The 21,280-nt window shown below is 45.3% G+C and overlaps 1 protein-coding gene across 1 annotated transcript in view; it reads right to left on the bottom strand.

Moving 5' to 3' along the window:
* Positions 1-4,861: 4,861 nt before the first annotated feature.
* LOC134354546 (atrial natriuretic peptide receptor 2-like) overlaps positions 4,862-21,280 on the bottom strand; it is an 80,226-nt gene continuing 63,807 nt past the window's right edge. Inside the window, exons 18-24 of the mRNA XM_063063464.1 lie at positions 20,986-21,079; positions 20,803-20,890; positions 17,755-17,894; positions 16,224-16,376; positions 7,832-7,930; positions 6,604-6,695; positions 4,862-4,933 (exon numbers count right to left, since the gene is read on the bottom strand). Of these exons, the coding sequence (XP_062919534.1) occupies positions 4,862-4,933; positions 6,604-6,695; positions 7,832-7,930; positions 16,224-16,376; positions 17,755-17,894; positions 20,803-20,890; positions 20,986-21,079 (738 nt within the window). The remainder of the gene's footprint in view (positions 4,934-6,603; positions 6,696-7,831; positions 7,931-16,223; positions 16,377-17,754; positions 17,895-20,802; positions 20,891-20,985; positions 21,080-21,280) is intronic.

Genomic DNA, 21,280 nt, shown 5'->3' with positions numbered 1-21,280 from the left:
AGGTAATGAACTGGGTCAGGTCACAGATCTCTCAGTGGGTGAGCATCTGGGGGATAGTGACCACCGCTCCCTGGCCTTTAACATTATCATGGAAAAGGATAAAATCAAAGAGGACAGGAAAATTTTTAATTGGGGAAAGGCAAATTATGAGGCTATAAGGCTAGAACTTGCGGGTGTGAATTGGGATGATGTTTTTGCAGGGAAATGTACTATGGACATGTGGTCGATGTTTAGAGATCTCTTGCTGGATGTAAAGGATTAAATTTGTCCTGGTGAAGAAGATAAAGAATGATAGGGTGAAGGAACCATGGGTGACAAGTGAGGTGGAAAATCTAGTCAGGTGGAAGAAGGCAGCATACATGAGGTTTAGGAAGCAAGGATCAGATGGGTCTATTGAGGAATATAGGGAAGCAAGAAAGGAGCTTAAGAAGGGGCTGAGAAGAGCAAGAAGGGGGCATGAGAAGGCCTTGGCGAGTAGGGTAAAGGAAAACCCCAAGGCATTCTTCAATTATGTGAAGAAAAAAAGGATGACAGGAGTGAAGGTAGGACCGATTAGAGATGAAGGTGGGAAGATGTGCCTGGAGGCTGTGGAAATGAGCGAGGTCCTCAATGAATACTTCTGTTCGGTATTCAGCAATGAGAGGGAACTTGATGATGGTGAGGACAATATGAGTGAGGTTGATGTTCTGGAGCATGTTGATATTAAAGGAGAGGAGGTGTTGGAGTTGTTAAAATACATTAGGACAGATAAGTCCCCGGGGCCTGACGGAATATTCCCCAGGCTGCTCCACAAGGTGAGAGAAGAGATTGCTGAGCCTCTGGCTAGGATCTTTATGTCCTCGTTGTCCACGGGATTGGTACCGGAGGATTGGAGGGAGGTGAATGTTGTTCCCTTGTTCACAAAAGGTAGTAGGGATAGTCCGGGTAATTATAGACCAGTGAGCCTTACGTCTGTGGTGGGAAAGCTGTTGGAAAAGATTCTTAGAGATAGGATCTATAGGCATTTAGAGAATCATGGTCTGATCAGGGACAGTCAGCATGGCTTTGTGAAGGACAGATCGTGTCTAACAAGCCTGATAGAGTTCTTTGAGGAGGTGACCAGGCATATAGATGAGGGTAGTGCAGTGGATGTGATCTATATGGATTTTAGTAAGGCATTTGACAAGGTTCCACACAGTAGGCTTATTCAGAAAGTTAGAAGGCATGGGATTCAGGGAAGTTTGGCCAGGTGGATTCAGAATTGGCTTGCCTGCAGAAGGCAGAGGGTGGTGGTGGAGGGAGTACATTCAGATTAGAGGATTGTAACTAGTGGTGTCCCACGAGGATCTGTTCTGGGACCTCTACTTTTTGTGATTTTTATTAACAACCTGGATGTGGGGGTAGAAGGGTGGGTTGGCAAGTTTGCAGACGACACAAAGGTTGGTGGTGTTGTAGATAGTGTAGAGGATTGTCAAAGATTGCAGAGAGACATTGATAGGATGCAGAAGTGGGCTGAGAAGTGGCAGATGGAGTTCAACCCAGAGAAGTGTGAGGTGGTACACTTTGGAAGGACAAAGTCCAAGGCAGAGTACAAAGTAAATGGCAGAATACTTGGTAGTGTAGAGGAGCAGAGGGATCTCGGGGTACATGTCCACAGATCCCTGAAAGTTGCCTCACAGGTGGATAGGGTAGTTAAGAAAAGCTTATGGGGTGTTAGCTTTCATAAGTCGAGGGATAGAGTTTAAGAGTCGCGATGTAATGATGCAGCTCTATAAAACTCTGGTTAGGCCACACTTGGAGTATTGTGTCCAGTTCTGGTCACCTCACTATAGGAAGGATGTGGAAGCATTGGACAGGGTACAGAGGAGATTTACCAGGATGCTGCCTGGTTTAGAGAGTATGCATTATGATCAGAGATTAAGGGAGCTAGGGCTTTACTCTTTGGAGAGAAGGAGGATGAGAGGAGACATGATAGAGGTGTACAAGGTAATAAGAGGAATAGATAGAGTGGATAGCCAGTGCCTCTTCCCCAGGGCACCACTGCTCAATACAAGAGGACATGGCTTTAAGGTAAGGGGTGGGAAGTTCAAGGGGGATATTAGAGGAAGGTTTTTTACTCAGAGAGTGGTTGGTGCGTGGAATGCACTGCCTGAGTCAGTGGTGGAGGCAGATACACTAGTGAAGTTTAAGAGACTACTAGACAGGTATATGGAGGAATCTAAGGTGGGGGCTTATATGGGAGGCAGGGTTTGAGGGTCGGCACAACATTGTGGGCCGAAGGGCCTGTGCTGTACTGTTCTATGTTCTATGTTTGTGGTTTTCTGCCACTGTTGCCCGTCACTTCAAGGGTTGATATCTTGTGCATTCAGAGATGCTTTTTCTGCACAGATGGTTATTTGAGTTATTGACACCTTCCTGTCACTGAACAAGTCCCGCCATTCTTATCAGATCTCTTCTCGGCAACAAAATATTTTTGTCCATGGAACCGCCACTCGCTGGACATTTTTGTTTTTCACACCGTTCTCAGGAAACTCTAGAGATTGTTGTGTGTGAAAAGCAGCTTCTGAAATACTCAAACAATCCAACAATCGTTCCAAGGTCAAAGTCACTTAGATCATATTTCTTCCTCATTCTGATGTTTGGTCTGAACAAGAACTGAATCTCTTGCCCATGTCTACATGCTTTTATGCATTGAGTTGCTGCCACAATTGGCTGATTAGATACTTGTATTAATGAGCAGGTGTACAGGTGTACCTAATAAAGTGGCCACTGAGTGTAAGTCGTCATATATTAAAGACAAATTTCTTTCTTCCTCGGTCATTGTAACTCTGTGCCTCAAAGAGTGGTGAAGCAGTGACATTGAATATTTTTAAGGGTGAATAGATCACTTGTTGTTAAACTAGGTGGGTGAAAGGCAATCTGGAGATAAGTAGGAATGCCAAGTTGAAGTGATGTTATTCATGGTCACATTGCTCTTAAGTCTTATGGTCAATGTTAGATCATCAAAGCTCCCCCCACCCCACCACCCTCACTATGATAGGATTTTTTTTGCTCTAGTCTAATATTTTCAGAGGGCTGGAAGATGATGGATCGATTTGTAGCCAGGCTGACTAAGGCAGAAAGGTCTTCGCCAGTAGGTAGGAGAGCAGGAGCCCTGGAGGGGAGATTTGTAAAGGGCAGGTATGCTGGGTCTGCAGCCTGCTTCGGTGACTTTAACACCTGCAATCATATACCAGACATCCCACCTCTCCCGGACGTTCCGGGAGTCTCCCGCATATGAATAGTGGCTCCCTGATGCCCGCAAATTATATACGATATCACAGAAATCAATTTTTTTGAGACCGAGCGAAAGCGCACCATGGCAGAGTGTTCCAAAAAAAATATAAAACGTACGTCACCCCAGACTACACTAAAGTGTACCCCTGCCTAATAGGGGTCAAAATAATGACAGTGTTGCTCGCTGCACTGTTTGCAACAGTGACTTTTCTCTTGCCCATGGTGGGTTAAGACTGTAGAAGACATGTTGAGGTGAGTTTAACAGGTGTCATTCATTCATTAGCATAGCTAACGTTATTTAAACTAGCTGGCCAGCTGCTAAGGAGTTACTCTATTGCAGACATCCCACCTCTCCCGGGAGTGTCCCTGAAATGAGTTTTTGCAGGGTGGGATGTCTGCTATACGATGTGTCACACAGACCCTTTGTACTCTGAGCATACAAAGTCGATGAACAACTGAAACCTGAAATAACATTATTGTGGAATATAGCTTTATTCTGCAGTATAAGACCAGGAATACAACATTAACAGAGGTCATAGGTTAAGGGCGAAAGCTGAAATATTCAAGGGACATCGGGCGGGGGGGGGGAAGCTTCACTCAGAGGGTGGTGAGAGTGTGGAACAAGCTGCCAGAAGAGGTGAATGCGAGTTTGATTTCAACATTTAAGAGAAGCTTGGATATGTGCATGGATGGGAGGGGTGTGGAGGACTATGGTCCAGGTGCAGGTCAGTGGGCCTAGGCAGAATAACAGTTGAGCATGGTCTAGATGGGCCAAAGCGACTGCTTGTATGATTCTATTACTGAAACAATGGTGTGAGATGTGCTCTGTGCCACTGAAAAGCTGTTTCGTCCATGTATCTGTTTAGGAGTTCACTACACAGCAGGGTTTAACCACGATATAAGTGACTCCCTCAACCTCATTCCTGTGGTCTGTGCTGTTGATGTGCTGGCATTGAAGAAGACCCAGAGGAGGTACACGAGAATGATTCCAGGAATGAAAGGGTCGAAGTATGAGGAGTATTCGATGGCTCTAGGCCTGTACTCGCTGAAGTTTAGAAGAATGAGGTGGGGGGGGATCAGGGAAACCTATTGAGTATTGAAATCTCTAGACAGAGTGCATGTGGAGATGTGGGTGAGTCTTGGACCAGAGGGCACACCTTCAGAGAGATGTCCCTTTAGAAGAGAGATGAGGAGACGTTCCCTTAGACAAAGGGTGGTAAATCTGAAATTCATTGCCTCAGACGCCTGTGGAGGCCAAGTTATTGGATATATTTAAAGTAGAAGTTGATAGGTTCTCCATTAGTCAGGGTGTCAATGTTACAGGGAGAAGGAAGGAGAATAGAATTGAGAGATATCGACTCAGTCATGTTGGAATGTCAGAGCAAACCTGATGGGCTGAATGGACTAATTCTGCTCCTAATTCTTGTGTGTGGGTGAGGTGCTGAGTCAAAACTAGAATTGTGATCGACATCTGGCAAACACCAAACATGGGACGGACTAACTCTGAGAATTCTCTTGGCTGTGGCTGTAGAACATTCGGTGGGAAGTCCGATAACTTCTGGAGAGGAAAGGCAGCAGCACTGGGTCAGAATCACGGGGTTGGTCTCTACTCGGCCTGGGACTCTGGTTCCTCACCTTCCTTCCCATTGAGCCACCAGGTAATCATCTCTCCCTTCCCCTAAGAGGAAGAATACACCACACAGTGATGAAGGTTCAGTCGGATGCATACAGCATGGAAATAGTGCTTTCAGCCCATTGAGTCTGTGCTGCCCACTTGCACCAATCCCATTTCATTCTCCCCACATTCCCAACAACTCCCTCAGATTATTAATTTAGAGATACAGTGCAGAATAGGCCCTTCCAAACCTTCTAGCCACACCACCCGGTAATCCCAGATTTAACCCTAGCCCAATCACAGGACAATTATACAAAGACCATTTAACTTACTAACCGGTACATCTGTGGACTTTGGGAGGACACCCGTGTGCACACAGGAAGGAGCATACCAATTTTCCTGCAGAGGACGCCAGAACTGAACTCTGAACTCTGAAAGCCGGAATAGGATCCATGCTAATTGCTATGCTGCCATGCTGCCTGACCTGCTGAGTCTATTTATTTCTTGGACTTCAGCTGAAACTAGGGATGTATACAAAACTCCTTTTCACCTTTGGAAGAAATTTGCTTCTTAATTCCAAATTGAATTTTACTAACATATTTTGACACTTCATTTTAAATTTGCTCAATTCCCTCTGCATATGACTGTTTTCTAAATGGAGAGGAAATACAAAAAACTGAGGTGCAAAGGGACTTGGGAGACCTTGTGTAGGATTTGCTGAAGGTTAATTCGCAGGTTTGCGTCTGGTGAGGAAGGCGAACACAGTGTTAGCATTCATTTCAAGTGGACTAGATGTGCTGAAACTGGAGAGGGTTCAATGGAGGTTCATGAAAATGATTCCAGGATTGAATAGCTTGTCATATGAAGAGTGTTTGATGGCTCTGGGCCAGTATTCACTGGAATTCAGAAGAATGAGGGGTGACCTCATTGAAACCTATCAAATGCTAAAAGCCCTTGACAGAGTGGATGTGGAGAGCTTGTTTCCTATAGTGGGAGAATCTAAGACCAGAGTTCACAGACTCAGAATAGAGGGGCATCCTTTTAGAACGGACTTGAGAAGGAAAGTCTTCAGCCAGAGAATGGTGAATCTGTGGAATTCTTTACCACAAGCAGATGTGGAGGCCAAGTTTTTATATTTAAGAGGTTGATAGATTCTGGATTGGTCAGAGCATGAAGGGATATGGGGAGAAGGCAGGAGACTGGAGCTGAGGGGAAGATTGGATCAGCCATGGGTGAAATGGCTGGAAATAGCCTGTAAGTAGAAGATTGAGGTGAGATTTGATGGAGTTATATAATTACTAACTTGTTTGACACGTAAAGGAAATATTTTCAAAATGAGATGTCAAAAATATGTCAACAAAGTCCAATTTGGTGAAAGGTGAAAAGTTTAATGGGAATATGAGAGGATTCCTCTTCACTCAGTCTGGTCTGGAGTCACTTTTTGACGTTAAGGAGGGTAGATTCCTTTCTCCCTCAAGAGAATTGGATTTTTTTTTTCACAAGTAATGAGGCTCTCTTGATCCCAGAATTATTTCATTAATCTTAAATTGGCAGCTGACATGGTGGGATTTGAATCCGGGTCTCCAGAGAGATAGTCCTGGCCTCTGGTTACTGCTCCAGTAACTTAATCATTCTGCTGCCAGAGTAAAGTGGACTAGTGGTTTGTAAACGAGCTCACCAAAATTGTAGCTAGTCTATTGAAAGTTGGCTGATAGTTTGGTGGCAAACCATACCTTCACAAGGAGTGGACCACGGCAGGTCAGAACGTAACCTCCAATTTCTTTCAGCAGGTCATAGCTACTGGAGCTGCATTGTATTTTCAATGCTGGGAGGAAAAAATGGCAACCATCAACATTCATTAAATTGGTTATTGTAGTTTAATCTGAAAGAGGGGGTATCTTATTGAAATCTTGTGAAAATTATTTATTTAGAGAGACAGTGTGGAAAAGGTCCCTCTGGCCCAAACAACTGCTCTGGCCAGCAGCCACCTATTAAATCCTAGCCTAATCACAGGATGGCCAACTTACAAAATGTCCGGCATGTCTTTGGACTGTGGGAGGAAACCAGAGCATGCAGAAGAAACCCACGCACACAGGGAAGGAATTTACAAACTCCTTACAGATCGTGTCAGAAGTGAACTCCATACTCCAGTGTCCCGAGCTGTAATGGCATTGAACTAACTGCTACACCGTAGCTTTAGAAATCAAGTTTGAAGGCAGAGTACAGGGTTAACGGCAGGATTCTTAGCAGCATGGAGGAACAAAGGAATCTTGGGATCCACATCCACAGATCCCTCAAAATTGTCACGCAAGTTGATAGGGTGGTTAAGAAGGTCGGTCTTCATTTGTCAAGTGATTGAGTTCAAGAGCTGCTCCATAAAACCCTGGCTAGACCACACTTGGAATATGGTGTTCAGTTCAGGTCACCTCATTATAGGAAGGATGTGGAAGCTACAGAATGTGCAGAGAAGATTTACCAGAATGCTGCCTGGATAAGAGGGTGTTCTATGAGGATAGGTTGAGTGAGCTTGGACTTCTCTCTTTGGAATGAAGGATGATGAAAGGTGACGTGACCAAGGTGTCAAGATAAGAGGCATAGATCAGGTGGACAGGTTGAGACTTTTTTCCAGTGTGTCAGTAGCTAATAAAAGAAGACACAATTGTAAGGTGATTAGAGGAAAATACAGGGGCATATCAGAGGTAGGTTTTTTTTTTACAGAGTGGTGTAATGAAATGCCCTGCCATGGGCAGTGGTGGAGGCAAATACGTTACAAACATTGAAGAGACTCTTAGAAAGTCATGTGAATAATATAAAAAATGGAGGGCTGTGTGGGAGGGAATGGTTATATTGACCTTGGAGTAGATTAAAAGATCAGAACAACAACATAGAGCTGAACTGTGCTCTACAGCTCAATGTTCATATGTTTTATGTTGAAAGACACTGAAAGGTCTCAAACCCTACCTTCACTCGTTGACTCCATCCTTGACGCAGTATTCACTGTGTCTCCAAATAAACAGTATCGAGGCATTTTGGTTCCAACGACACCCGCCACAACAGGACCTTTCAAAGTTCAAAATGCAATGTAAAAGATCAAAGTACAACGTGTATCTGTCACCATAGACTGTACAACCCTGAGATTCATTTCCTTGCAGGCGTTCACAGTAGAACCAAGAAATACAATAGAATCAATGAAAAACTACATACAAAGGCTGACAAACAACTATTGTTCAAAAAAGTCAAACTGTGCAAATACAAAAAAAAATAAAATGTATAAATAGGGGCAGAAGCCTGAAAACACGTACTCAGCAATTCAGAAACAACTTCTTGTTTATATTCACTGCCAAGAAGGCCCACCAGCGCCTTTACTTCCTGAGAAAACTAAAGAAATTTGGCCTGTCCCCTAAAACCCTCACTAATTTTTATAGATGCACCGTAGAAAGCATTCTTCTAGGGTGCATCACAACCTGGTATGGAAGTTGTCCCGTCCGAGACCGAAAGAAGCTGCAGAAGATCGTGAACATGGTGCAGCACATCACACAAACCAATCTTCCGTCCGAGGACTCACTTTACACCGCACGCAGAGTTAAATTTCATGACATCTGCCAGGGATATTAAACCTGATTCTGATACTGATAAATGGTATTAAGGACAAGTCATAGACTCCTTGCAAATGAGTGCATCGGCTGTGTTCTGCGATCAGTTCTGGTTGAGGTGAGTGAAGTTATCTTCTCTGGTTCAGGAACCCGATGGTTGTGCAGTAATAACTGTTTGCGGATGACATGAAGCTGGGCGGCAGTGTTAGCTGTGAGGAGGATGCTAAGAGTATGCAGGGTGACTTGGATAGGTTGGGTGAGTGGGCAAATTCATGGCAGATGCAATTTAATGTGGATAAATGTGAAGTTATCCACTTTGGTGGCAAAAATAGGAAAATAGATTATTATCTGAATAGTGGCCGATTAGGAAAAGGGGAGGTGCAACGAGACCTGGGTGTCATTATACACCAGTCATTGAAAGTGGGCATGCAGGTACAGCAGGCGGTGAAAAAGGCGAATGGTATGCTGGCATTTATAGCGAGAGGATTCGAGTACAGGAGCAGGGAGGTACTACTGCAGTTGTACAAGGCCTTGGTGAGACCACACCTGGAGTATTGTGTGCAGTTTTGGTCCCCTAATCTGAGGAAAGACATCCTTGCCATAGAGGGAGTACAAAGAAGGTTCACCAGATTGATTCCTGGGATGGCAGGACTTTCATATGAAGAAAGACTGGATGAACTGGGCTTGTACTCGTTGGAATTTAGAAGATTGAGGGGGGATCTGATTGAAACGAATAAAATCCTAAAGGGATTGGACAGGCTAGATGCAGGAAGATTGTTCCCGATGTTGGGGAAGTCCAGAATGAGGGGTCACAGTTTGAGGATAAAGGGGAAGCCTTTTAGGACTGAGATTAGGAAAAACTTCTTCACACAGAGAGTGGTGAATCTGTGGAATTCTCTGCCACAGGAAACAGTTGAGGCCGGTTCATTGGCTATATTTAAGAGGGAGTTAGATATGGCCCTTGTGGCTACGGGGATCAGGGGGTATGGAGGGAAGGCTGGTGCAGGGTTCTGAGTTGGATGATCAGCCATGATCATAATAAATGGCGGTGCAGGCTTGAAGGGCCGAATGGCCTACTCCTGCACCTATTTTCTATGTTTCTACGTTCCTGAATCTGCTGGTGTGGGACCTCAGGCTCAAATCAGGGAGTGGCAGATGGAGAAAGCTGTTAGACCTTTACACTGCCAACTCCAATGAGGCAATGAAAGGGGCACGTGGTAGCCCAGTGGTTACTGTAATGTTATCACAGCGTCAGCAATACAAGTTCAGTTGCTGCCACTTTATGTAAGGAGTTCGTACGCCCTCCCAGTGACCGTGTGTGCTTCCTCCGGATGCTCTGGTTTCCTCCCGTATTCCAAAGACGTACAGCTTAGTGTTACTAAGTTGTGATAGAAACATAGAAACATAGAAAATAGGTGCAGGAGTAGGCCATTCGGCCCTTCGAGCCTGCACCGCCATTTATTATGATCATGGCTGATCATCCAACTCAGAACCCAGCCTTCCCTCCATACCCCCTGACCCCTGTAGCCACAAGGGCCATATCTAACTTCCTTTTAAACATAGCTAATGAACTGGCCTCAACAGTTTGCTGTGGCAGAGAATTCCACAGATTCACCACTCTCTGTGTGAAGAAGTTTTTCCTAATCTCGGTCCTAAAAGGCTTCCCCTCTATCCTCAAACTGTGACCCCTCGTTCTGGACCTCCCGAACATCGGGAACAATCTTCCCGCATCTAGCCTGTCCAATCCCTTTAGGATCTTATACGTTTCAATCAGATCCCCCCTCAATCTTCTAAATTCCAACGAGTACAAGCCCAGTTCATCCAGTCTTTCTTCATATGAAAGACCTGCCATCCCAGGAATCAATCTGGTGAACCTTCTTTGTACTCCCTCTATGGCAAAGATGTCTTTCCTCAGATTAGGGGACCAAAACTGCACACAATACTCCAGGTGTGGTCTCACCAAGGCCTTGTACAACTGCAGTAGTACCTCCCTGCTCCTGTACTCGAATCCTCTCGCTATAAGTGCCAGCATACCGTTCGCCTTTTTCACCACCTGCTGTACCTGCATGCCCACTTTCAATGACTGGTGTATAATGACACCCAGGTCTCGTTGCACCTCCCCTTTTCCTAATCGGCCACCATTCAGATAATAATCTGTTTTCCTATTTTTGCCACCAAAGTGGATAACTTCACATTTATCCACATTAAATTGCATCTGCCATGAGTTTGCCCACTCACCCAACCTATCCAAGTCACCCTGCATCCTCTTAGCATCCTCCTCACTGCTAACACTGCCACCCAGCTTCGTGTCATCCGCAAACTTGGAGATGCTGCATTTAATTCCCTCATCCAAGTCATTAATATATATTGTAAACAACTGGGGTCCCAGCACTGAGCCTTGCGGTACCCCACTAGTCACCGCCTGCCATTCTGAAAAGGCAGATGGTTGTAGGTATGCTGTGTTGACACCGGAAGCTTTGTGACACTTGCGGGCTACCCCCAGCACATCCTCAGACTGTGGTCATCGACACAGGTGACACGTTCACTGAATGCTTCAATGTACATGTGGCGATTAAAGCTAATGTTTATTTTTCTTTAAGTCAGGTTATTTACACATTGAAGGTGTTAAATATTTGTCCTCATCTCTGCGTAGATAGACCTGGAGGAAATCTGTTCAAGAGGGATCTGTGCTACATGAGAGAGACCTCCGCTGTGCACAGAGAACAAGTGGCAACTATGAAAGGCGAGGGTGAACAACCAAAAGACCCAACCACTAACGACAGACACCATTTACTCTTGCCCACACTGCCGCAGAATATATGGATCTCAGATCGGCTTCTACAGCCACCTGAGGACCCACCAATAGGTAACCCCTCAGGAGAACATTGTGCTTGAATCCAGTGATCACAGAAAGAGAGGAGGAGGGAGACCCTAGCTTCAACATGAATTGGGCTTAGTGGGGGAATGGTCCAGATTCAAGTACATCCATTATCGAAGTGTGTAAGCAGTATAAACCCTGAGATTCACCTTCCCACAGACAGTCACGAAACAAAGAAACACCGTGGAAAACATCAAGTACCCAATGTGCAATTAAAAACAAATCGCACAAATGACAAAAATTGAGCAAAAAAAACCCCACAAAATATAAAACGTCAAACCACAGAGTCATTGAAACACTTTAGGAACGTTCACTTTAGTTCAGTTCAGTTGCTTGTGTGTGAGAAAGCTGTGGTAGACCATCACACTGGCAGCTCCTCTCAGGCAATGAGAGGATGGCATTGCGGTCGGTCAGCGTGACGCTACTGCAACGCGAGCACCAGCCCCTCTTGTGTTTGTGTCTTTGCTGAGGCTCTGTGCCTCATCTCGTGGCATTTATGATCCCATAAAGTGGTCGTTAAGATGGCTCCAATAAGTGGTGACCCTTTGGGTGCAGCTCCAATGGGAATCATCAAACATTCCTGTTTAGGACCACTACATCTGAAATCCACAGTCACAGCCATGGGTAAGCAACTTCATTTTAAGATGTCAAAAAAAAAATCTCAATGTTTCAGGAACAGCTTCTTCCCCTTCATCAGATTTTTGAATGGACAGTAAACCCATAAACACTACCTCATGTTTTTCTCTTTTTGCACTACCTATTTAATTTATTATATATGTCACTAATTTTTATAGATGCACTGTAGAAAGCATTCTTCTGGGGTGTATCACAACCTGGTATGGAAGTTGTCCTGTCCAAGACCGAAAGAAGCTGCAGAAGATCGTGAACACGGCGCAGCACATCACACAAACCAATCTTCCGTCCTTGGACTCACTTTACACCGCACGCTGTCGGAGCAGTGCTGCCAGGATAATCAAGGACACGACCCATCATCCAGCCAACACACTTTTCATCCTTCTTCCCTCCGAGAGAAGGCTCAGGAGCTTGAAGACTTGTACGGCCAGATTTGGGAACAGCTTCTTTCCAACTGTGATAAGACTGCTGAACAGATCCTGACCCGGATCTGGGCCGTACCCTCCAAATATCCGGACCTGCCTCTCGGTTTTTTTGCACTACCTTACTTTCCATTTTTCTATTTTCTATTTATGATTTATAATTTAAATTTTTAATATTTACTATCGATTTGTACTCCAGGGAGTGTGAAGCGCAGAATCAAATATCGCTGTGATGATTGTGCATACTAGTATCAATTGTTTGGTGACAATATAGTATAAAGTATGTGTGTGCCTATCATCATAGTTTTTTTATTATGTATTGTAATGTACTGTTGCCACAAAACAACAGATTTCACAATATTTGATATGAAACTTCAGATTCTGACCGATTCTTTGCATTGCTGTTGTCTTGTTTGATAGCTGGTTGAGTTTGATTTGAGGCATGAGGGCCTGATTCCCAGGGGAAGGTACCTGTCTGACAGAGCGGTCGTGATAATGATCGTGATAGGATCTGGATTAAATTTCCTTTTAAGGGAAGGGGGACATTAGGAGCAACAGGTGACACTGGGTTGGTTCGAGATGTATTAGGGGCTCAGAATGGTTTGGGGTTTATGGTAGTTTGAGATGTTTGAGGAGTTTGTGGGGTTTTGTGATGGATCATGCTTTGCAGTTGGGGCTGGTGTCAGCATTCACCCTTCTTGCTGACAGCAAGATCATTAGACAACAGAGAATAATTAAGTCATTCGGCCCATCAAGTGTGCCCTGCCATTGCATTGCTCCATTCTCCTGCCTTCTCCCTGTGATCTTTTTGACACCTTTACTAATCAAGATCTGATCAACCTCCATTTTAAATATACTCAATGACTAGACCTCCACCGCTGTCTGTGGCAATAAATTCCACAGATTCATTATCCCATAGGTTTCAATGAGATTCTCCCACCCCACCTCATACTTGCACGCTCCAGTGAGTACAGGCCCAGAGCCATCGAATACTCATATTTCATTCCCAGAATCATTCTCATGAATCTCCTCTGCACCCTCACCAATGCCAGCACACCTTCTCTTGGATAAGGGGCTCAAGACTGCTCCAAGTGTGGTCTGACCGGTGCTTTATAAAGCCTCAGTATTTCACCCTTGCTCTTATATGCTAGTCCTCTCAAAATGAATGCTAATGTTGCATTTTCCTTCCCTACCACTGGACCATTTCCCCAGCAATGGAGAAGAGACTAGAAGCAGCTGAATTTTGGTTCTACAGGAGAATGTTAAGAATATCATGGACCACACACACATCAAATGAAGAAGTTCTCAGAAGAGCCCAAGCAGTTCGATCACTCATACCAACAATAAGAGAAAGACAACTCAGATTCCTAGGACACATCATGCGGAAAGATGAACTAGAAAAACTCATACTCTCTGGAAAGATCGAGGGGAGCAAACCTAGAGGAAGACCTCGGCTTATGTACATCAAAAGCCTAGCCAGGTGGTTACACTTCGAGGAAATGGAAGTCATCTAAAGAACGAGGGATAGATCTGTATGGAAAACCATGGTCACCAACGTCCGCATTGGATATGGTACCTAGACAGACCACTGACACAGCCTACAATTAACCTTGAGGGAATCCTGCACAAGTACTCCCCAGGTCCTAGGTGTGTGGGGTCTTTGATCAGCCAGAATGCTAGCTGCTTTACCGAGGCAGTGAGAAGTGTAGGCAGAGTCCGTGGAGTGGAGGCTGGTTTCTGTGAAGAGCTGTGACCTTAACTCTCTGCAGTTTCTCTGACCACTTGTCTGTTATACTTATTCACGTCTACTGGCCACTAATTAAACGAGTCAGGCTAGTTTAAAGGGAAATAAAGACCTGGCCAGAAGGAACAAATTCAGCAGTGCAGGACTGTTTTGGCAAAAAACTGTTAGGATGGGAAACAGCTTCTTCCTCCAGGTTTGTGAGACTACTGAACTCCCTGCCACTACCCTGGTCTCATCATGTATGAAGTTCCAGAAGCATTATACTGTTTACCTTTTAACTTGTATCGAATAGGCACCATATTATTTGTTAATTAATTTGTGGTAATATTATTTGTGTTGTGTGCGTAAGTTATTTGTACTGTGTTAGACCATAAGATATAGGAGCAGAAGTAGGCCATTCGGCCCATCGTGTCTGCTCCACCTTTCAATCATGGGCTGATCCAATTCTTCCAGTCATCCCCACTCCCCTGCCTTCTCCCCATACCCTTTGATGCCCTGGCTAATCAAGAACCTATCTATCTCTGCCTTAAATGCACCCAATGACTTGACCTCTGCAGCCGCTCGTGGCAACAAATTCCACAGATTTACCACCCTCTGACCAAAGTAATTTCTCCGCATCTCAGTTCTAAATGGACGTCCTTCAATCCTGAATTTGTGCCCTCTTGTCCTAGACTCCCCTACCATGAAAAATAACTTTGCCATATCTAATTCAGGCCTTTTAACATTTGGAATGTTTCTATGAGATCCACCCCTCATTCTTCTGAACTCCAGGGAATACAGCCCAAGAGCTGCCAGACGTTCCTCATATAGTAACCCTCTCATTCCTGGAATCTTTCTCATGAATCTTCTCCGAACCTTCTCCAATGTCAGTATATCCTTCCTAAAATAAGGAGCCCAAAACTACACACAATACTCCAAGTGTGGTCTCACAAGTGCCTTATAGAACATCAACATCACATCCCTGCTCTTATATTCTATGTCTCTAGAAATGAATGCCAACATTGCATTCGCCTTCTTCACCACCGACTCGACCTGGAGGTTAACCTTTAGGGTATCCTTCACAAGGACTCCCAAGTCCTTTTGCATCTCTGCATTTTGAGTTCTCTCCCCATCTAAATAATAGTCTGCCTGTTTATTTCTCCCATCAAAGTGCATGACCATACACTTTCCAACATTGTATTTCATTTGCCACTTCTTTGCTCATTCCCCTAAACTATCAAAGTCTCTCTGTAGGGTCCCTGTTTCCTCAACACTACCCGCTCCTCCATCTATCTTTGTATCATCAGCAAATTTAGCCACAAATCCATTCACCCCAGAGTCCAAATCATTGACATACGTGTAAAAAGCAGCAGTCCCAACACCGACCCCTCTGGAACTCCACTGGTAACTGGCAGCCAGCCAGAATGGGATCTGTTTATTCCAAATTTCTGTTTTCTGCCGATCAGCTAATGCTCCACCCATGCTAGTAACTCCCCTGTAATGCCATGGGCTCTTATCTTGCTAAGCAGACTCATGTGTGGCACCTTGTCAAAGGTTTTTTGAAAATTCAAGTACACCACATCTACTGCATCTCCTTTGTCTACCCTGCTTGTAATTTCCTCAAAAAATTGCAGTAGGTTCATCAGGCAGGATTTTCCTTTCAGGAAACCATGCTGGCTTTGGGCTATCTTGTCATGTGCCTCCAGGTGCCCCGTAATCTCAACCCCAACAATCGATTCTAACAACTTCCCAACCACTGATATCAGGCTAACAGGTCTATAGTTTTCTTTCTGCTACCTTCCACCCTTAAACAGTGGAGTAACATTTGCAATTTTCCAGTCATCCGGTACAATGCCAGAATCTATCAATTCTTGAAAGATCATTCTTAATGCCTCTGCAATCTCTCCAGCTACTTCCTTCAGAACCTGAGGGTGCATTCCATCAGGTCCAGGAGATTTATCCACCCTCAGACCATTAAGCTTCCTGAGCACCTTCTCAGTCGTAATTTTCACTGCACATATGTGTTACACGTATGTACTGTGGTATACATGCATATGGCTGAATGACAGTAAACTGAACTTGATCTTGATCTTGAAGGTGTTACCTGAGTGGATGCCTGCCCGGATTTTCAACTTCTTATCTGGCATGTGTGGGATCACAAAGGACTTGCAGACAGAAACCAGATCCAGGGCCATGCTGGCAATCTCTCCACCATGGTTCAGGCCGTTTTCCTTGGGAACTCCAGATACGACCATATCTGTGGGGAGAAGCAAGAGAGACCATGACTGTCAGCTCTCGGCATCTGTTGGGCTTCCCTAATCCATCCGTTAATCCCACGGGAACATCGGCATGCAACCAATCACCATTAATCTTCAAACAAGCAGACAATACTGACATCACAGCCATTTGACAAGGTCTCTCACCCAGAAGATTAGGATGCATGGGATCCATGGTGAATTGTCCATTTGGATTCAGAATTGTCTTGTCTATAAAAAATGGTCAAGGCTAGAGGTTCATGCTTAGTGTTGTTCCACAGAGAACTGTACTGAGAGCTTTGCTGTCGGTGATATACACTGTATAGTATATAGATATGGATGGGTGGTTAGCAAGTTTGCAGATGATACAATGATTCATAATCCTGTGGTTAGCGTAGAGTATTGCCAACAGTTGGAGTTGGGTATTGGTGGACAAATGGCAGATTGAGTTTGGAGTTTAACCCAGCCAATTGTGAAATGTTGCTCCTTGGATACTGGATCTCCCAAGGTGTCCCAAAGTACACTGTTTATTACAAGAGGAAAGTTGTGGTTGTGCTATGCTGGTGCCAGAAGCCATGGTGACCCTTGTGGGCAGCCCCCAGCACATCCTTGGACTGTTTTGCTGTTGATGCAAACAATGCATTTCACTGTATGTTTCAATGTACATGTGGTAAATAAAGCTAATCTTTAATCTTTAGCATACGCAGAAGAAATTCTGCAAATGCTGGAAATCCAGAGCAACACACACAGATACATGCACACAACACTGGAGGAATTCAGCAGGTCAGGCGGCTTGGATGGAAATGAATAAACAGTCGATGTGTCAGGCTGAGACCCTTCTTCAGGAGTGGAAAGGAAGGGGGAAGATGCCAGAATACAAATGTGGTGGAGGAAAGACGGATCAGTGGAAGGTGATGGGCAGAGGCAGGTGGGTGGGGAAGAGGAGACGAACTGAGAAGCTGGAAGATCATAGGTGGGAAAGGCAAAAGGCTGGAAAAGAAGGAATCTGATAGGAGAGTAGAGTGGACACCTGCTCAGTAAAGGTGCAAGTTTATTTATTTAGAGATACAGTGCAGAACAGAACAGGCCCTCTGAGCTGCGCTGCCCTGCAACCCCCAATTTAACCCCAGCCTAACCACGGGACAATTTACAATGATCAATTAACCTATTAACAGGTACGTCTTTTGACTGTGGGAGGAAACCGAAGGACCCAGAGGAAACCCTTGTATTCCATGGGGATGACGTATTGACTCCCTTCACACAGCGTCACAATTGTATTCCGAACTCTGCTGTGCCGAGCTGCGAGAGCGTTGTGTTAACCTTTACACTGCCGTGACGTCCAACAAAAGTGCTGGCCCAACTGTGAGAAAATCTACTTACACGCGTCACCGATCGTCTCCACCTTGTAGACGTCGTGGTTGTCGATAATGTCATCAAAGGTGGTGTAGAGGCAGTTGAGGAAGTGCACAACTTGATAGGGCGTGCTGGCACTGGACAACTGGGTGAAGCCAACTATATCGCTGCAAGAGGTGAACACAACGGTTAATGGACTCAACAACCCAACAATACCAAGCTCAGGGGTCAGGGATTAGGTTAGGTACCCGGAAAGGGCTACAGAGGTGGGGGTGGAACCAGAGATGATAATAATGTTCAAGAAGCTGTCAGACACGTTATTATGATTGTGTTTTCTAGTGGTGTATTGGATCTGGAATAACAATATTTTGTTCTCCTTTACACTTGTGTTCTGGAAATGACATTAAGCAATCTTGAATCTTGAACTAGTTCTGGTTGTCTCACTGTGGGAAAGGTCGAGTTGTGTTGGAGAGAGTGCAGAGGAGACTCACCTGGATGTTGCCTGGATTGGAGGACTTTAGTTACGGAGAGAGATTGGAGAGACTGGGCTTGCTTTCCCTGAAGTGAAGGAAGCTGAGGTGTGATCTGATAGAGTTATGAGGGGTGTGTGGGGTGTCCAGGGATGGGTAGTACCTCTGGTGAAGGGGCTTGTCATGTCCATACTGGGGCAGCTCACTCACCTTTGAGCCCCTCTGGACACTCACCCCTCACCCATGGCTCAAAGTAGCTGTTTAGATGAGACGGTGGCCACTCCCAAGTACACCACTTCGAAAGGCGGGCTGAACCAGGTGAGGGGAGCCAGCAGATCTCGTACCCCGGGGAGAAAGGGACAGGCCCATCCTAGCATGAGAAGTCAACTCCAGCGGACTGGGCATATGGGATCAGCCGTGAGATCCAACGACCAGGAAGGGGGATATGCAACTCTCCTTGGAGAGTGAAGGGCATGACGAGGCACACAGGAGGTCATGGGCATTCACAACGACCAAGCAAGACCCTGGTCTGTCATGACTACTCGTACCACTGGACCCGGATCTCTGAGGAAAGAGAGTGCACCGGCTTTTCCACTCTAAAAACTCTCCTGCACAGGTCTCCTTTTGCAAAAGACCATAAAATCATAAGATATAGAAGCAGAATTGGGTCATTCGGCCCATCGAGTCTGCTGCATCATTGCTGACTTATTTTTCCTCTCAACCCCTTCTCCTGCCCTCTCCACAAAACCTTTGACACCCTGACTAATCAAGAACCTATCAAGCTCTTCCTTAAATATACCCAATAATTTGGCCTCCACAGCTGTCTGTGGCAATGAATTCCACATATTCACCATACTGTGACTAAAGAAATTCCTCCACACCTCTGTTCTGTGGGGATGTTCTTTTATTCTGAGTCTGTGCCCTCTGGTCCTAAACTCCTCCACCATAGGAAACATCTTCTCTAATTCCACTCTTTCCAGGCCTTTCAATATTTGATAAGTGTCAATGATATTCCACCCCGCCCCCGACCCCCAATTTCTTCTAAACTCTAGGGAATATAGGCCCAGAGACATCAAAAGCTCCTCATGCATTAACCCTTTCATTCACAGGATCATTTTTAATGAACCTTCTCTGGACCTACTCCAGTGCGAGCACATTCTTTCTCAGATAGTGGGACCAATGTCCTGGCCATGCCAGTGCACTGTCTTTATGGAATACAATGGATAACCAACAGAGAGACACGTAGACAGAGGGTATGGAGCGATATGGGCCATACACAGAGAGAAGACATTTAATTTGATTAATTTAATTCATCAAGTTCGGCATGATAACATTGGCTGAAGGGCCAGTTCCTGTGCTGTGCTCAGTGCTAATCTGCTAAATCTCTGGGTCGTCCTCGGATGAGAGTTGTGCTGGTTAGCACACACTAGAGTTTAGAAGAATGAGAAGGGTGTATGGAACTTTGGAACGCGCAGCGGCGTAGCAGGGTGCCACAGTAGCATGGCGGTTAGCACGATGCTTTTACAGCTTGGAGCGTCAGAGTTCAGTTCCCATGTCATCTGTAAGGAGTTTGTACATTCTCCCTGTGTGTGCATGGGTTTCCCCCAGGTGCTCCAGGTGCCTCCCATAGTGCAAAGGTGTACTGGTTAGCAGTTTAGTTGGTAAATCTTGCCCCGTGATTAGGTATGGGATAAAACAGAGGGCTGTAGAGCAGCACAATTCATTGGGCTGAAAGGGCCAGTTCTGTGCTGTATCTCTAAATAAATAATAATGGAAGGCCAAGACACAGCAGACGTTGAGAGAGCAGTCTTGATGGTCAAATGGCCTAATTCTGCTGCTGTGTTTATAGACTTATGGTTGGGTGGGGTTTGGATTGCTGATGGTAGGAACAGGATTTGGCTGTGCTTGGATGCATACTTCAGGATGGGATTGTCCTTGTTTGTGCTCCAGTGGGACAGGCAGTGGCCAAACTCAGGACTGTCTATTTTCAATCATGCTGGGATTGGCTATGTTTGGATTGAATGCAGTTTGGCAGTGACAGGTTTGTTTGGGATTGTCTATGGTCAGGTGGGTGGATTGGGCTGGAATTGGCAATGGTTGGGTTGGACTGTGACTGTCCATGGTTGGCTCCGTTTGGGACTGGCCATCACTGGGTGAAATTGGTCAAAGTTGGGTCGGTTTTGGATTGGCCTTGGTTGAATGGGATTGGCCGTGGGGGTGTCAATTAGGACTGGCCATGGTTGGGTCAATTTGGGATTGGCTGTGATAGGTTGGTATTGGACATGATTGTGTGGAATGGGGATTGACCACGTTTGGATTGGATTTCGATTGGCTGTTTGGAATTGGCTTTGTTTCAGTTGGGAGTATCTACGGTCTGCTGGATTGGACTGGCTGCATTTAGGTGGGATGGGATTGGCTCTAGCTGGATGGGATCAGATTTTAATGTGACCCCAAGTGGACATCCAAGGTTTGCACCAGAGATTTAAGGCGTCCTTTATAGGTAATGTGTTCCCACAGCCTGTCAAGGCAGCTGCAACAAAGTGGCCCAACTCACACTTACACCGTGACAACTGTGGAGTTAATGTAAGACACTGAGCTAACATGCCTGAAGTAGACTGTGGCGTTGGAGTAACTTTGTGCCTCAGATACGATCCCCTGCCGAAGGTCATCAGCCACTTCTCTAGGTAACATACCTGGAGGCATAGAACATCAACCCATCAGTTTACAAACAGCCTGAACGTTGGCTCAGAACAATGGACGTGGTGGAAGAGGAACCAAGCTTCCTTACTATACAGGAGGGAGTCTGTCTTCTGCTTCTCCTGGAGCAGGTCTTGAGTCCTTTCAGCCACAATAACTTCCAAATGCTTGCTGTACTTTTCCATCTGAAACAAAAGTAGTTCAGTTACCTGAAGTAACACACAAAAATTGTCCCCCTTGGTTCAGTCCGTTCCCACTGCCATCCATGACACTTCACACACTTGTAAACTCCTCAATCACTTTCAGTTCCCTGGTTGCTGATTGGCTTATTTTCACTGTGGGTGTAACCAGTTCCAGTTCTGTAAGCTGATTGGTCAGGGAGAGTG

The sequence above is a fragment of the Mobula hypostoma genome, chromosome 12 (assembly GCF_963921235.1).
Source record: "Mobula hypostoma chromosome 12, sMobHyp1.1, whole genome shotgun sequence".
In the NCBI taxonomy this organism is placed as follows: Eukaryota; Metazoa; Chordata; class Chondrichthyes; order Myliobatiformes; family Myliobatidae; genus Mobula; species Mobula hypostoma.
The sequence above is the reverse complement of the archived record's forward strand: the minus strand, read 5'-3'. Positions and strand labels throughout refer to the sequence as shown.